Source organism: Acinonyx jubatus, chromosome A1 (genome assembly GCF_027475565.1).
Source record: "Acinonyx jubatus isolate Ajub_Pintada_27869175 chromosome A1, VMU_Ajub_asm_v1.0, whole genome shotgun sequence".
In the NCBI taxonomy this organism is placed as follows: Eukaryota; Metazoa; Chordata; class Mammalia; order Carnivora; family Felidae; genus Acinonyx; species Acinonyx jubatus.
In genome coordinates this window covers 143,352,734-143,371,110 of record NC_069380.1, presented here as the reverse complement: position 1 = coordinate 143,371,110, position 18,377 = coordinate 143,352,734, and the positions used below count along the sequence as shown (strand labels likewise).

Sequence of the window (18,377 nt, the reverse complement as noted above, 5' to 3'; positions counted from 1 at the left end):
TTGTATGATATCTAGATTCAAATCTACTGAGACTTAATGTGTGCTTTAACATATGGCCTATTCTGGAAAATGTCCCATGTGCACTTGAGAGGAAGGTATATGCTGTTCTTGCTGGGTGGAGTGTTCTGCATATGTCTGTTAAATCTAGTTACTTTACTGTGTTGTTTAATTTCTGTTTCCTTGTTTATCTTTTGTCTGGTTGTTTTATCCAGTATTGAGAGTGGAGTATTAATATCTGTAATTATTATTGTAGAACTGTGTATTTCTCCCTTTGGTAAATGTCTTCAAAGGGTGTATTTCTTTAACTTTATTCAAGGAGATCATGTATGGGTAATGTATTATTGTCAGAAAAATACCATATAAAAAGTTATCTCATTTTAGTAAGTTGTTTTATTATCCCTCATCTTGATCTTGTAAACTTTTAACCTTATATTAAATCCATAAAGGGAAACTTAAAAATAGAAATAGAGCAGTGTTACTGTTCCAAGGTAAATATTTAATTTAATAATATGTGTATAAATAATTATTTATTGATAGTTATTTAATAACTTTTAGGACATAGTCTGATAAGAAATTATTAGTTTTTTTCCAGTCCATTTTGTAAGACAACATTTTAAAAGTAAAAATGTAATAATTTCCAAGAGGGTTCTTACAGCATTTGCTAGGAAATTAGTGAATAAGAAGAGATATTAAGATGTTTGTCATAATATTGCACATAGTATTTTCTGTTTAAATACAATTTAAAGACGACCATTATAATTTTGTTTTTTAAGAGCTTTGAAGTTCCTTAATAACATGAACATAAGAAATAATAATTACAATATACTATAACTCATAACACACTTGATATAGGCAGAAAACTTTTACCTGTATCTTTGTATACCTATAATTTGTATACTTTTTGTCCCAAAAGAAGACCAAGTGCAACTTTTAATTGCGTTATTGTTTTCCTTATTTTCCTTGCTTATTGTGGAAACTTCAAAGGAAATTAAATGGCAGTACTCAATCATTCATATTTTTTACTGTTGAAGATAATCTTATTTTACTGAACTAGTTGTGTTATAAGGCCTACAGAATGTTTTCTCCTAGCCGTGGAGAGAGAGATTCAGGCTGAGTCTCCAGGGGTCAAACCAAAGAGGCCAGGTTTAATTTATCTTTTTTTTTTTTTTTTTTAATGCCAATACTTAACCATCTATGTTCTTTTTTCTTTTTTTGATTTTTATTTAATTATTTTTTAAAATTTATATCTAAGTTAGCATGTAGCGGTAACAATGATTTCAGGAGTAGATTCCTGAATGCCCCTTACCCATTTAATCCATCCCACAACCCCTCCAGTAACCCTCTGTTTGTTTTCCATATTTAAGAGTCTCTAGTGTTTTTGTCCCCCTCCCTGTTTTTATATTATTTTTGCTTCCCTTCCCTTATGTTCATCTGTTTTGTATCTTAAAGTCCTCTTATGAGTGAAGTCATATGATATTTGTCTTTCTCTGACTAATTTCACTTAACATAATACCCTCTAGTTCCATCCACATAGTTGCGAATAGCAAGATTTCATTGTTTTTGATTGCCGAGTCATACTCCATTGTATATATATATACCATATCTTCTTTATCCATTCATCCATCGATGGACATTTGGGCTCTTTCCATAGTTTGGCTATTGTTGATAGTCCTAACAATATGTATGCATTTTAAACTTTAATGCAAGCTAATCATAGTGTTGATTATATTATTGATAATATGCTTACTCTGTCAGATGCTGGATTTATGTTATATAATTTAATTTTCTCAACAATCCCATTTTATAGAAACAATCCTCTTAATAGAAAGGAGGAAATTGTGTTTCTGATCTGTTTAAGCAATTTGAGCTAGTAATTAATTTACAGAGCTGGCTTCTGAGAAGTGTCCTGTTCCAAAACCTGTGCTCTTAACCAATTGATTAGTCTATTTTCCATTTCTGTAGAGTGGGAAATGTATAATAAAAAAAGATTTCTGTTGATCAGTATAATTGCCTTTGCTGCCAGTGTTTCTAGATATTTGCTTTCCTGAATTTGAATCCTTTGCTCATGCTCATTGTTAATTTCATTGATGGAAGGATGATCAGAGACATAATTTTGTAAGCAGTATAATTATTTTTCCCAACCGGTTCCACCTTACTTATTCCCATTGTTTTTGAATAGGAGGGGAAAAAAGAGACCATGGATTTTTTGAATTTTCAAAATTACTAACCTATTTTGGTAATGGCAAGGACAAAAAGAATATTTTAGGAAAATGTATTTGTTTGAACAGTGTGATTAAATGGTCAGGATATTGGCCTGGTAATTGGAAAACAAAATTACCTTGAAAAAAAATAATGTGTCACTTTATTCCTTAATGATTAAATTAGGATATTATTTACTGTTTTTTTTTATGAGCAAGCTGTGAAAGGCATTGTAATTATTTCAATCATGTGTTTAAGCTATATAAACAGATAATTTAAAATGACAGTTTAAAAGATGTTTTAATTTTTTTTTAGAAAAAAATCTTAGCATTTCTGAAACATAGCTATTTCTGAAAGATGTTATTGCAGGAAGAACCCTGCTTGATTTAAATCTTTCATAGAAACATTTGTCCTGAAGAAGAAAACACATTTTGTATAAAGAGTAATACATGTCTTCTATTTTTGGAATTTTGATCTCTCATTTGGTGTTATCTGCTTTTCTTAATGTTACCATAATTACTTTTTTAGTGTATTTTGGGATCTCTACTGTGCAGCTCCAGAAAGACGGGAAACATGTGAGCATTCAAGTGAAGCAAAAGCCTTCCATGATTATGTGAGTTAATGTTTAATTGAACTAAGTTATATTGTTAGTTTTCTTTTTAACCACTACTCTTGAAAAATTCATTGGACCATCTATTCTTTTTCTTTGGTTTTAAGAAACTGGGTGTTATTTTTTTCTTAAAAATTAGAGTTATAACTTTAAAGCGAAATACAAATGAGTGTCTGTCTTGTTGAAAAGCTTAAGATACAAGGTTAGTCTTAATTCCAAGTTGCTAAACGTATTTTTTTACCTTTAAGCATGCCTGATTTGTGAAATTTCAGATTTATAAAAATGAAGTAGTAATTCTTTATTTTACAAAAGGAGTCATGAGAATACTACAAATGATAAGTTTCTCTTTTGCACATAAGATTTAAAAAATACATAAAGATACTATTTTCTTCTTTTTTATACCTTTCGGTTACATATCAAAACTATCCTTTATACTGAATTAATTTCTACAACTAAAACTTATTGTGAATTAAGGGAAACAGCAAAAGATGCTATGCAAAAATGAAAATGTGATTTTTAAAACTTTTTTTAATTTTTTAATTCTGAGTGGAGGACAGTAGATTGTCCCTGGCTAAGTGATGTATATTGAGAATTTTGTTAGAATAACTGCAAATGTGATTTTAGAGAGTTGATGGTATTAGGAAGTAGAATTGTAGAAAATAGGAGGGGGGAAAAAACAAATTTTTTTTTTTAGGGAAAAATTGCATTTAAAAATAAGATAGTATTGTGACGGGTCTGGGGAAATACTGTTTGTAGAACTGACCATAAAGGAAGGACATCTTGAGTTTGGGAGGAAGGAAACCCAATGTCCTTAGCTTGGAGGAGGTGGAAATGGGGCTGGAACCTGAGGAGATATCTGATGGTAACTACCTAAAACTTAACCAGAGGGTTATTTGTTATTTGTTTACTTGGTAGAAGGGGGACATCATTCTGTGTGAATAGCCTTAAAAATGAAAACCAGGACTCAAAAGGGAAAAAGACCTTGTTCTTCCAAATGACATACTTCAGTCTCAGACTAAAGCGTTGAAATAGCCAGGAGAATTACAGCCCTAAAAGTAGCACTAGGAACAGTGTGCAGGCTGAAGAGAAGGGAAAGTTTGGGCATCTGGCAGGGACTGTGTAATACTTTAACTGTGTACTAAGCTGATTAAAGTGACTGCTTGTGCTTGCCTCATCTGACATTGATTGTATTCATAAAGCTTGCTCCGTACCAAACAATAGCTCTTGGGTGAGTGAGTGAAATGGATGCTTTTGCATGTAAAGAAAATGTAGAGAAAATCCAGGTAAGGCAGAATCTAGGACACAGTATTTATGGCAGAAAGTAGAGCAGAGATCCAACCATGATGATGATAAGGAATCTGGCTAGAGTGGGATACTTGCATCTCATCTATCTCCTACACCAAAAAGACATGTCTAGCTTTGACCTGCCATTCATGGGAAACATTTTTGAAATACCCAATAATTTTGACAACTAGATGGCATTCGATAGTGCCAGTATTCTACTCCAAAGGACAATAATATTTGTGAATCTACATTTTAAGGAATGAATTATGTAAATAATTTTTCAAAATTCCATTGTATAGAAAAATGCACCCTACTGTTTACCATAGAGATCTTACAGGGAATACTGAACTAATTTAGCAGGTCTTAGAAGCATTAGATAAATCATCATTGTCATAGCCTCCTCCTCTACCTCTTCCTCATCATCATCCTCATCATCATTGTCCTATTAATTTTGCATTCATGAGGCATTTTCAGTATTTCAGAGAATATTCACACTTGTTAGCTTTAGAAACCCACTTAAAATTCCAAAGTTTTTGAGCATGAGCATTGGCTAGAAGTACAATTGAAAGTAGAATAGATTTTCAAGGAAGAATAATCCCTTAGCATGTAATTTGGTCCTAAAAAATGTAGTTTAGAAAAAAATTAAGTATTTGGATTTTATAATTCATTATGAATATTAGCACATGCTTTATCAGATGTTTTCTAATTTTATCTTAAATATTAGTTTTAAGAGATTTGATTTATTTTAGGCAGCATTTTTATTATACCTTTAAGCCAGTTTAGTTTCAGTGATAATATATCTCCAAAATTGTCTTTTAAATGAAGGTTTGTGAAGAGGTTGACTTACATAATTTTATGTTATAATTGGATTTTTAGAAATACATTTTTTTGTAGCATAATTTTATGGTAATTTTCATGAGTAGGATTTCCTGACTTCTTAATAGTAGATAGTTTCTGAAAATAATCAACACAATTCATGTTTAATGTGCAGATATAGAAATTTGAAAGACTCAGGGAAGAAAATGGGAAACAGGAACAAACAATAAGATTGTGGCAAAATTCTAGAATTCTGTATTTCTTTATTAGAGTTCATGATGGGACCATTTCTGTAATAGTAATTAATATGTATACCTACTGCCTTTCAAGGTAGCTCTCAAAGGAGCATTCTGAAAATATTTTGTTCAAGAGCTTCATCTTTAGAATAAAAAAGTACTTGCATGCATAAATTCTCATATGTTTAAAAAATAGTCTTGTTACTTTATAGTCTTTGTTTATATGATTGATAATGGATAATGAAAAATAGACTACTTTTTTAAAAGAAATGATAGAGGCGTAATGAGGTGAATAATGAATAATCTTTTTAATTAAAAAATAGCCTAAAATGTTAAAAATGATTACCTTTTGATATTGGGATTATGCAAAATACTTTCTGTATTTTCCAAATACTTACAGTTAATTTTATATTCGGGAAATTTATTTTAAAACAGAGAAACTCTTACCTTTCAGTGACTACCTTACAATGTCTCTTCGAAATTAGAAAATAACTAATTTAGTAAAATATCACATATTTGAGGTGGTTCTGTGTTTTTAAATGCTGTAGGCATTTATGAAAGACTTTTGCTTTTTGTATGTGCACATATACACATACATATGTATGTGTACATATGATCTATAAACTGAATAGATGTAACTTTTAGGCCATTGTATAACTTTTAATAAACTCTTTTTTTGGTAATTATTATCCCAGAAACATTTTTGGCTTTTATTTAATATTTTTTTGGGGGGGGTTGTTTTTTGACCTCTTTAGAATATGGATTTTTGTCACTCTATTATTTTATTTGCCAAGTGATCATTGATGCAATGTTCATACCCTTTCCCTCAAAAAATTACCTGTTCATACTTCCTGTGAGAAAAAGTGAAAACAAAATAAAACATTTAAGATGAGTAAAACCTTGATCTTCTTGGATTTATATTTAAAACGTATTAAAGATTTAGCATCTATATGCAGTGCTATTTGTAAAATAATGACACATTTGGAAATCAACAGTAAATAGTGTACAGGCATGCACTTTTGGGTGACAAAGAGAAAACACAAGGAAATGATTATTATACAAGTTAGAATATGGGAAATGGGAAGAGGTTATGATTGGGATGGGGCTCATGGAAAAGGCTTTTGAGATATTTGGCAAAATTCTATTTTGCCTGACCATGGTGATGATTAATTTATAATAACCATGTGCTTGCTTTATAATATTTCATAAAAATGCCATACATTTATTTTGTATTTTTTCTATATTTGTAATTTTGAAAAATGTTAAAATAGCAAGATATTAAAATATAGTTAAGGTAATTAACTTTCGAAAGGAATAAACACAGTATTTTCCAATGTATTTACGGGTATTGCTAAGGTTCCTCTTTGAGAACTGATGGCAGGAAAATACAGTGATGATCTCCAAACAAATCTGTTTCTTCTCTGCTATGGTAGATAGTGTGAAGTTATGTCTACCTGTTGATTTTCTAGAGGGGAGTGGAAAATAAGATCAGAAATGCTGGAAGAAAGTTTAATAATTAGGAATTTATCATATGAGAGGGTATAGAGATTTTACTATGGAGCCATTATTTTGCCACATGACTGGGAGATAACTAACTTGGTACTGTAATTTTTATCCTGAGTGAAAACTAGGTTTATCTGAGCTGTAAAATTATTATTAGATGCTACAATATTATCATTAAAAGTAAGCCGTCACCTCACATGATTAAAACTAATACATGCTAACTTGTAATGTTTATTGAACTAGCTTTTCTTTTCTCCCCATTAGTATGTTTCTGTTTTACTCTGAAATCACAGGCAACGCTTTTACGTGGAATTAATTAATATTTACTAGATTTTTTTTGTGCTTCAGATTAACATAGAGTTGTTTTATTTAACAATTCGTTTCTAATTTCATTCATTTCCTAAAAAAGTATCAATATATACTATTAAACTTAATGAGAAATGTATACAGTGATTATAATTTTAGTTCTCTGGTATGAATGAAGATTCCTTAATTGTCCTAAAGCAGTGATAGAGCCAAAATATATCATTGCTTTAGTGTGGTGGTAATGAAATCACATTATTACAATGAGCTCTTGGAGAGCACAGTATTCGATTTGTTTTTCCCTCGGGTCTGTCAAATAATAGATAGTTCGATAAATGTTAACAGAATATAGTAGTCTGTAAGTCTGGTAGACTGGAGAGGTTTTAAGTTGTTCAAATGTTCAGATAAAGTTGTAGGCTTAAGTTCTGATTGTTGATAACATGATGCTGATTTTTGTATTCTTACCTAAGAGAATGTTTATAACATCTAGAAAGGATTATGTTATAGGTTTGTCATGATAGGATACTTTTAAAAAATGATACACAACATGTAATATTATGTAAATAAAACAATAGGGGAATGTTTTTATTCATACCTTATGAAAATTGTTTTTGCAGATAATCATATATTATATAGGAAAATACTTCTGTAGAAAGTATAACATAGTGAATATAGTCAATAATTTTATAATAACTTTGTATGGTGACAGATAGTAACTACACTTATGGTAACCATTTTGTAATGTATATAAATGTCAAATCACCATTTTGCACACCTGAAACTAATATATTATATATCAGTTATACTTCAATTAAAAAATACATTTTTCTAAAAAGAAAAAAAACTATTGCAGAGAGTTAAGTACACCCTTTGCTATGATAACATCTTCTGTGTACCTCCCTGATATTCCTGTATATTAGATTTTTATAATGGAATGTTTTCTCTAATGATTGGTGAGCTTTCTCAGGGAGGAGGCTTTGTCTTGTCTTTTTCATCCCCTGTGCCCGGCATGGTGCCTGACATGAGATGTTCAAATAATGTGTGGTGTTTACATAAATGAATGATTAAATAAAATATTATCTAAGAAGTTTTTGTTATTTTTTAGTTCAATGTAACTGGATATGTAGTTTTAGGAAGGTCATTTAATACTACCTTTATTCATTTTGTATTTCAAAACAAATTTAGATAAGACAGTAATCTGTAAAGACATAACAAATGAATCAAAGCAGGTAGCAAAGCCTTTATATCTCAGGAGGCACGGCACTAGGGAATCTAGCTTGAACAAAATAGATACAATCCCTATTCTCATGGGCTACCATCTAGTGAAAGAGATCTTTTCTCAAGAAGTTTGAAATGTCAAGTAGTAAATTACATGGAGAAACATGTTATAGTCTTAGATTGTTAGATCAGTCAGAATGTGTATTTAAGACTATGGAGAGAGATGGCAAGTACACATAACATCGGATGGGGTTGTTTTCAGTGTATAGTAGCTGTAATTAGTACCTGCTCAAATTAATGTATCACATTAGGCTATGATTCTCCTACACAGTATAAAGTAGAGTTGTTGTTTTTTTAATGTTTATTCTTTTTTTTTTTTTTTTGGGAAAGAGAGAGTGTCAGAACATGGGTAGAGGAGGGGCAGGGAGAGAGGGAGGCACAGAACCTGAAGCAGGCTCCAGGCTCTGAGCTGTCAGCACAGAGCCTCATGGGGTGCTTGAACTCACGAACCGTGAGATCATGACCTGAGCCACAGTCGGATGCTTAGCCACCTGAGCCACCCAGGCACCCTTAAACAAGAGTTTTCAATAGGATAGGAACAAATAAACTTACATTTAAAATCCATTAAGATAATAAAAACTGTTGTAGGTGTGTATTAATGTTTATCAGTCAGTATATACACATTTGTTCACCTCAACAGGTTCACTTTTCACCTTATATGCTGTCTTGTTTCTACCATTGTTTTCATTTCTTGATAGGATCTAGTTTAATTTCTTTTGCAATGTGTAAACTTTATAAACCACCTTATATTCTTTCTAGCATAAGGTAAGTTGTTTATTTTTGTTTTTGTTTTTGTGTAAGCTGTGTCCATTTAAAGAAGCACGTCTACCACTTTACATGTGGTATCTGTGTGTCTGTAATCCCAGCTTGTCACTGTGCCTAGGAATGCTTCTGGGTGGCTTCAAAGTACTGCAGATAACTATATCAGCTATGTTTCTTATTTCTTTTGATCCTGTGGATTTCCTGTAGGGCAATATGTTATGTCAGTCATTTGATAGAAGACATGAATAATAGGAGTCAAGCAAAAAAAGTATAGGCATTTTGGAAGAATTCTACTTAAAAATATTTTATAACATGGGTGGCTCAGTTGGTTAAGCGTCGGACTCTTGATTTAGGCTCAGGTAGTGATCTCATGGTTCATGAGATTAAGCCCTGAGTCAAGCCTGGCATTGAGCTCAGCGCTGACAATGGGGAACCTGCTTGGGATTCTCTCTCTCCCTCTCTGTCAGCCCCTACACCCCCTCAAAATAAATAAATAAACTTAAAAAAAATTTTAACCGTAATTTCTAGCATTAGATAGTACAAAATCCTTAAAGAAATAAATGGAGAAACTAATATGGAAAAGAGATAAACATAATAAGTATGACTTTATTGACAGCTTGTTTCATTGTGAAAAATAATTTATTTTTTCAAAGTATATGGTTTAAAGGAATTTCATCTTTTTTTTTTTAGATATTTATTTATTTTGAAACAGAGCACAAGCAGGGAAGGGGCAGAGAGGGAGGGAGGGAGGGAGGGAGGGAGGGAGAGAGAGAGAGAGAGAGAGAGAGAGAGAGAGAGAGAAAATTCCAAGTACGCTCCATGCTGTCAGGACACAGCCTGATTTGGGGCTTGAATCCACTAAGTACGGGATCATGACCTGAGCTGAAGTCAGACACTTAACTGACTGAGCCACCCAGGTGCCCCTTCTTTACTATTTTTGATGCTGATATTATACTACCTGTGATTATGTTGCCATAGAGTAATAACATAAAAGCAAAACTGATAGAAATAGGATACTCTTTCAAAAATAATATATAATTCTAATGTACTATTAGAGATACGAAATTCATAAATTTAAAAGTCATATGAAATAAGTTATTTTAGAGGTTTTTAAAAGGAAAAACAAAATGTGTCTAAATACTTTAGATTTGTAGTGTGATATTTCTGTAGCCACTTTGTTTTCTGTTTATATGTTACATGACTTGATTTAAAATTGGTATATTTTGGGGGGCATCTGGCCGACTCAGTTGGTAGAGTGTGTGACTCTTGGTCTTGGGGTTGTGAGTTCCAGCCTCATGTTGGGTGTAGCAATTACTTAAAAATTAAATCTTTACACAACAACAAAAAAAGTCCTCCCCAAAATTGCTGTATTTTGTAGACAACTTAATACAACTTTATGAAAGTCTTACCTTGTTTTTATTCCTTTTTCCTTTGATAAGAGGGAAAAAAATTAAAAATACTGGAAAAAATCATGTTTACTTTACCCCAATCTAGTTTTTAATTATTATTGTATTTCTTGGATTTTGTAGGCATTGGTAGTGAGGTTAGGGGTCCACATCTCTTTTGTAAAAAAATAAGTGCCTCACAAATTTAGGTGTTGTATCTTTGAATATATACTAGAAATTAAAAAAAAAAATAGTTACTTAGCCAAGAATTAATGGGCAGGGCTATAATGATGTGACATGCTCTTTTGTATGAATAAGAATGTGTTATCTGTTTTCAGACTTCATGAAATATTTATACATTTGATTCCATTTATTTTGAGTATAAAGGGCTTCCCCCCCCCCACATAAATATGAACTGATACTTTACTCTGTCTCTTGGGTTTAAAACCACAAACAACTATTATAATATAGGGAGTTATTTGCAGCCAGCCACAGTAGATAGATGTTGTCAGTTGTCAAAGTTTAGATGCTAACTTCTGAATCTTTGAACTTTCTAAAAGGACATTGTCACAATCTCTTCAAAAAGAAGGTACAGATATTTTTTAAGTGGTTTTTATGATTTTTCTTATGAAAGTCAAACTTTAACTTTAAAATGTGTGGTATTTTGGAATGCCTGGGTGGCTCAGTCAGTTGAGCATCTGACTCTTGATTTCATCTCAGATCATGATCCCAGGGTTGTGGGACTGAGCCCTGCATCGGGCTCTGTGCTGTGCATGAAGTATACTTTGGGTTCTGTCTCTCTCCCTCTGCCCCTTTCCCCTGGTCGCTCGCTCGCTCTCAATAATAAATAGATAAATAGATAGATAGATAGATAGATAGATAGATAGATAGATAGATAGATAGATAAATAGTGATACATTAAAATATCTAGATTTTTAAAGAAGAAAGGTGTACAACTATTCATCAGTGTAATTCTATGCAGAATTATCACTGAGACGAGTGATTTTGGTAGCTATAACTTAGAATTATTCTGTCATTTCTTTATTAACTCTTTTTTGAGAACCCATTTATATACAAGTTATTTTGAGGCTGTGTAAGAGGCAGAGACATAAATATTTCTCTCTCTAGGGATTCATAATTTGGACAGGTATATGAGCTATATATCATGAGTTAGTTGTTATGAGTATAATATAGATAACACCTGTTATACTGTATGAGTTTAAATAATCTGAATGTGCACTGACTTTTGAATGACAACTAGGATTTGGATGAGAAGAGATGTGTGTGAGAGGGTATATCAGAGAAACAGGTTGACATTGGAAAAATATAAGGTGTACTTAGGGAATAGTAAGCAGAGCTGTTTGACTATGGAGTAGAAAAATCAAACACAGGATTAATGCTTAGCTAACAGATAGTAAAATTTTAAAACTGTGAGAACACTATGAAATTATCCTGCCATTGCTTTTATGTTGAGTTTCCCAGACTCTTGGCCTACAGGTGAGAAGGAAGAGAACACCCTAGACGAGAGGCTCTTGGCCTCTTCTGTTTTAACTGAAGCAGTTTAGTTCTCCTTTCCCATTTCTTTCAATTTTCTCTTTCTAATTAAATGGAATGAATCTCCATTTAAGTCATTACGCATGCCATAAATGAATCTTTTTTTAATCCCGGTGATTGTTCTCCTTTGTCCTTGACTAGTCATCCAAACCAGTCAAATCTATTGCCTAAACATTCCTTATGCATGTCTTCTCTCTAATCTCACTGCAGATGCTTAAGTTCAAGTCTTTATCATGTCACAACAGCCTTTCACAGCTGTTTCTGCATCTGTCTTCCTTTACCCCCTGCAGGGTTCAAGAACTCTTCCTTATGGGTTCTTGGTAAGACTCTTAAATAAGTATCTCTGTCTCTCTATCTCTGTGTCTCTTTATTTTTTATATATTGCCAGTGTCAGAACCCAAAACAGTCCAACAATTTAAAATAAAAGAGTTTGAAAATGCTTATTTGGTCCAACCTACTTATTTTACTAGATAGGGAATTTGGTACCCAGAGAAGTAAATGATATGCCATTCTTTAAAAGTTGAGCAAGGTTTTGTGAGGAAAACTCAGGTTTTCCAAATATTCACTGATAACTATTTCAACTATACTAGATGAAACTTTTGTTATGCCTGCAATGGAGAATCATTTTTTGAGCATATTCAAAATATAGTAAATTATATTTTAGGACGATTAATATGAGGGCATTGTGTGAGAGGAACTGAAGAAAGGGAAAGGCCTAAAGGTGAAAACTGGGGAGAGGCTTTCCTAACAGTCTTGGTAAGAGCTGAAAAGCCTTCGAATGAGGGTAGCAGCAATTGAAATTGAAAATGAGAGATGAAAATGAAGGATAATAAAGAAGAGTTATAAGAATCAAGGAAGACATAAAAATTTTTTAAATTTGTAGTCAACACTACCGATGGACTTTGTGATGCCATTAGCAGAAATCTGAAATTTGGAAGGAAGAACATAGAGAAAGTGTATTCAGCTATAAGAATGGGTTTAATAATGAGAGAAAAAAGGTGAGTTAAGAATTGAGGCCTCGGCTCACAGTTTGTGAGTTTGAGCGCCACATCGAGCTCTCTTGCTTCGGATCCTCTGTCTCCCTCTCTCTGCCCTTTCCCATCTTGTTCTCTCTCTTTCTCTCAAAAGTAAATAAACATTAAAAAAAAGAAAAAGAATTGAGGCCTGGGGATGGAAATTTATTTAAAAAAAAAAAGCCCACATTTAGGGGGTGATAGGAAGGAAGGAGCTAACATTAAGACAAGGGGAAAGTACCACTCAGTGAAAGGTAAACACTTATCACACTAAGGGTAGACTCACTTAGATAGCTTGCCTGGTGTGTTCTATATAGCCCAGGAAATTTCTCAGATCTGTTCACTAGTTCAGGTACTTCTAATTTGAACTCTAGGGCAACTAATAAAATTTGTTTGGTATTAATGTACTATGTTGAGTTCCTAAGATATTCAAAAGCTGTTTATGGTTTTTGAAGCAAGACTTAAGACTCAAGCATTGTCAATGCCTGAATGATCTTTATAGGCCACAATTTCATTTTAGAAAGCAGTCATGTATTGTATAGGGGGAGAAGTAGATTCAGATTTAGGAGGAAAACTAAATGGACTTAAATGATCCATGACTTACTTCTTCCAGAAGTTTTTGAAACTTAGATTAATAGGGAAATCTCTGTATGTTAGCTCTCTTTCTTCATTACAACTTTGTTTTAGCAATCATGTATTGAATTGCTTATTAAGAGCAATGTAAAAGTTCTCATACCTAAGGGAAGTAAACATATAGGCTGTAAAAATATATCATGTTCAATTTTGTAGTCTAGTGTCTTGTACTTAATTGGTACTCAATATTTGATGAAGGAATCTAAATTCTTGAGGCATGCTATTTATAAACGAAGTGCCCTACTTCCATGGGAACATTGTACTGCTCATATATGACCCATTCAATATTCCTTTTTCTTGCTTTTCCTTGGTCATTATCTTATCTTCTGTATCACCTTATCTTAGCCCTCCTATCATCATTATCCTTGGTTTGTCAGCTCTGAGATAGATATGAAAAGAGAAAATAAAGGAAAATATGTCAGAGCTGAATTCATATTATAATTTTTATTATGGACAAAAGCCCAAATACTAAGAGAAATGGAAAATCTTTAGATATCAAAAATGACTTCTGTATTGCTTACAATAGGACACTTTAATGTGTATTAGAAATTATGGGGATGTTTTCCTTGTGCAAATCTCGTCAAAAGATAGCCCCATACACTAGACTATCTTCTTTCCTTTTTTCTCTAACCTGGGATATTCTTGTGAAAGGACATTGGGAGCTTGCTATAAATTAAATCTGTAAACCTATCCTATCACAGGTCACCTTCCTATGTACTCTTCTTATCTTTTCCAGACGATAAACATAACCTTTGATCTTTTTTCACAATTTTCCTTTGTCAGTTTTTCCTTCTACAGGGCCTACTCCTTTCTTTATGTCTAGGATTTTAATTTTATTCACTACAGAGACATACATAAAGTAACAATATGAACACTGGGAAGTTTGCAGAGAATTGGGAATCTCAGCAGGATTTTATGTTTGAAATATAAATAGAAGTTACTTGGTTTCATCTCCATGTCCACATTCCCAGTGAGATTATTTATTTACATTTACTTACTTGAGGGGCTGGTGGGGTGGGGGAGTGGAGTGGGTGGGGCATTTTAAGTCTCCTATTTGGGAATCATTCTTACCTAACTCCTGTCTTGATTGGTTGAGAGCTCAAGTTCAGACCAAGGTAGGTTTGAGCTGGCACCTCTGCCTGGTCCTTTAGAACTTGTGGTGTGCTTGGAAACCTCTCACTTTCTAAGTGGTCTCTCCTGGAGGGCGCAATGAATAAGGAGGGCACTTTGCTAGCTGACCGTCCCTCAAGGTTCTTTTCCTGCCCCTTCAGCTGCCTAACACTTAGTTTTCCATCAGCTTGTTCACTTGCTGAGACTTCCAGGCTAATTCTGCTGGTGAGAGAGAAACTAGGCTTTTGTGTTTTCAATGAATGTTTGGTATTAGTTTCTTCAGTTTCTTGGCATTGTTACTGAGGGAAACTTTCTGCTTTTTATTACCATCTTCACTTGCTCTTGACCAGCTCCTATATTTTCCTGTGTCAAAGTGGTGCATCCAGTTAGATCATATACTGAGGCCTCTTTCTTATCTGAGAGATGCTTGTTTCTAGAACAAAAATGATTCCTCTCCTTAGGAACCTTCCTGTTCCGATTGTTTCCCAGACATTCTCTGAATCAAACTCCTGGGCTTCTTTTCCAAATTTGAATTCTATTAAACATTGATAAACTTAAGCAGTTTCTACCCATGGAAAAAGATAGGCTATCCTCTTAAATCGTTTGCATAACAAATCGTACAAGTAAAATTCTGCCTGTTCAATAAGGACTTTCCTAACTATTCCAACGTAGGTAAATTGTCCACATTATATATTTAAAATGTGAGATAGGCTGTCTGCGTTCTGATTTTCTTTTGAATCAGATTATTAGCTTAAAATATTTTCCCTTATTCTTTTTAGAAACTTTTAGAGTTAAAGTCATAGCAAGGCTGAATTAAAACAAACAAAAAATTCATCTCAGTAATTTTCTTTGAAGTAAAAAAGAGCCAGTAGGATTTTTTTTCTTCTTTTACGAAATTTAAGAAGTGATAATTATATATAGTTTTCTGTAATTTAAATGTGTATGTCATTCTCATGGGCTTTTAATATCTATCTGGAACAAAAGCAGCTGTTGCTTACCTTACTCATATCAAAAGACTAAAATAGCAATAATGGGAGGTGTTTAGGGAAATAGAGTTGATTTACTTAATTTGGATTTTTAAAAAATGAGGACTTTTTAAAGACTGCAATTTCGCTAAAGCCCTTTTAATTAGTTAGTTAATTAATTAATTTTTACCCAATAATAGAAATTAATTAGAAATCCAAAGAAGGAATAATAGATCTTGTTATTAAATATTTGTAGAGAAAAAATTGTGCATATTTTTCCCTTGAGTAAAGTATAAGTAGATAGATACTTACTTTACTCTAGTGGTGCTGTCAAGAATAAAAATATAAGAGCTGTCTTTCTGTTTTGGAGAATCAATGAGTTGAGTCAGAGTTAATTCATAAGGTAATTCAATTTAAGGTTTTTATTTTTGTAATTTTTTATTTAAAAAGAGGAAGTTGTGTTTTTTGTTTTTTTTGTTGTTAAAGAATCTTCTGAGGGAGGATCACCTTTTAAAATAAATAACAAGAAATACAAATTCTACTTAATAAAATATTTTTTAGAAGATTTAATTCTACATAATGAAAATTAGAGAAAGGAAGAGAATAGGAATCAAGGATAAGACCTTGATATTTAGGCAAGCTCTGAAAGTCAAAGGTTAATTTATATATTAAACTAATGTTCTAATGAGAAAAAAAAATTCAGCCCTTTAATTCAAATATATAGGTAAATAGTGATCAGATTCATTTAAAATACTTAAAATTCTTATCACATGAGATCTTTGTATCTTTTCATTTTAAGTGGAGAAAAAAATGCTCTTTATTTTATTTTTTTTTTTTAGTTTATTGATTTATTTTGACAGAGAGCATGGGCACAAGTTGGGGAGGGGCAGAAAGAGGAGGGAGATTATTCCAAGTAGGCTCCTCACCAGCAGTGTGGAGCCCAGGTGGGGCCCAGGAATTGTGAAATCAGACCTGTGCTGAAACCAAGAGCTGGACATTCAACTGACTGAGACACCCAGGTACCCCAAAAATGCCCTTTAATTAACCTGGTCCAGAATATTAAAAGATAAGTAAAAAGTACATTTTTATCATTTTGAAAGATTGGAGGAGATACTGTTAGATTTCTCAGTTAATATTTTCATTTCCAATGAGAAATAATATATATATATATTATTTACTATATGTATGTATATACATACATATACATATATTCTTGAGAGAGAGAGCGTGAGTGTGTGCTCATGCCTAAGCAGGGGAGGGGCAGAGGGAGAGGGAGAATCCCAAGCAGGTTCCACACCCAGCATGGAGCCTGACATGAGGCTCGATCTCAGGACCGTGAGATCATGACCTGAACTGAAAATCAAGAGTTGGATGCTTAACTGACTGAGCCACCCATGCACCCCTACAATGTATTTTATAATATCTTGTATATTCAGTGATGTCATTAAAAAGATCTGATCATCAGTGCGTATCTGTATGAAATATTTAAATTTTAAAGCTGTTGAGATATTTTGTTTTGTATTATGAATTAAAATATTTAGTGTTTAAGGCCTTTGTTACCACTTTACCTAGATTTGAAACTATGGTAGCCTTGTGGCCAAATTTATTTATTTGGCTTAGTGAAAATATAAGCAAGACTATGCAAACTAATGCACCATGTTTATATTTGACATTTAGTTTATAGAGTTTAATTTACCATACCTATGCCCTGTGCTCAGAAAAAAAAAAAAAAATAGAAAAGATTTTGTCTTTGGAGCATCTGACAATTTTCAGAATGAAAAAGACAATCTGTAACTTCCTGCCTGCTACTCATTTCCAATAATTTTAGAAAACTCCTCTCCCCTTCTAATTTTAAAGCTGTTTTTCTCATGGATTTTCCTGATATTACTTGAATAAGATCAGTACAAACGATACCACATTTTATCAAACTTATTTGATGATGTATTAAGAATGTATCTAAAATTTAAGAATTTCTTCTCAGGTTATAAGTCAAGTGATTTATCAAGAAAAATCTTGTTTTTTGTTATATCAACACACTATGCAAAAACAAGTAGAGATATCACAACATTTATACTCATGATCAGTTGAATTGTGAAGGTTTTATATAATAGCATCCTTCCTATTAAGTCAATGAGCACCATATTTAAACATTAATGTCTTTAAAAAAAATACATGTGTTTTTAAACAGCTCTGAAATGGATATGCATCTCATGAACAACTAAGAGAGTTTCATGCCATGATCTAATTATCTGGCAGTATTTTTCTGTCTTCCTAATGATACATAAAATAATTGTGATCATTGTGAGTATTAAGATAATGGCCATCTTATTGATGAATTGTGATTCTGGTAGATACGTAGTGTTTCTGGACAGAGAAAATAGTAGTAAATTACATTTTTTCAATAGTCCACTCATCTTTTATACTTTACAGTACATGTTTTGGAGTGCCTGCCTCACTCAGTCAGTAGAGCATGTGACTCTTGATCTCAAGGTTGTGAGTTCAAGCCCCACATTGGGTGTAGAGCTTACTTAAAAAAACAAACAAAAACACCAGGCAAACAAAAAACCAAACGTGATTTTTTCCTCATGTGCAATGTGGTAAATTATTTTGAATGATGGGATATACATATTTTCATTACTAGGTTCAAATTTTGTGTAAATTGTTTAATAACATTAAGCTATTCAGAAGAACACTTAGAGCCTTATTTGTATATGTTCATTGTATAT

At 32.6% G+C, this 18,377-nt stretch overlaps 1 protein-coding gene across 13 annotated transcripts in view; it reads left to right on the top strand.

Moving 5' to 3' along the window:
* Positions 1–18,377, top strand: part of SSBP2 (single stranded DNA binding protein 2) — a 309,255-nt gene that overhangs the window by 112,561 nt on the left and 178,317 nt on the right. For 12 of the 13 annotated variants that reach the window (XM_053224507.1, XM_027038998.2, XM_027038986.2 and 9 more), the window contains one exon: positions 2,728–2,812. The exons of the other annotated variant lie outside the window; for it this stretch is intronic. In XM_053224507.1, the coding sequence (XP_053080482.1) occupies positions 2,728–2,812 (85 nt within the window). The remainder of the gene's footprint in view (positions 1–2,727; positions 2,813–18,377) is intronic. 13 annotated transcript variants of the gene reach the window in all.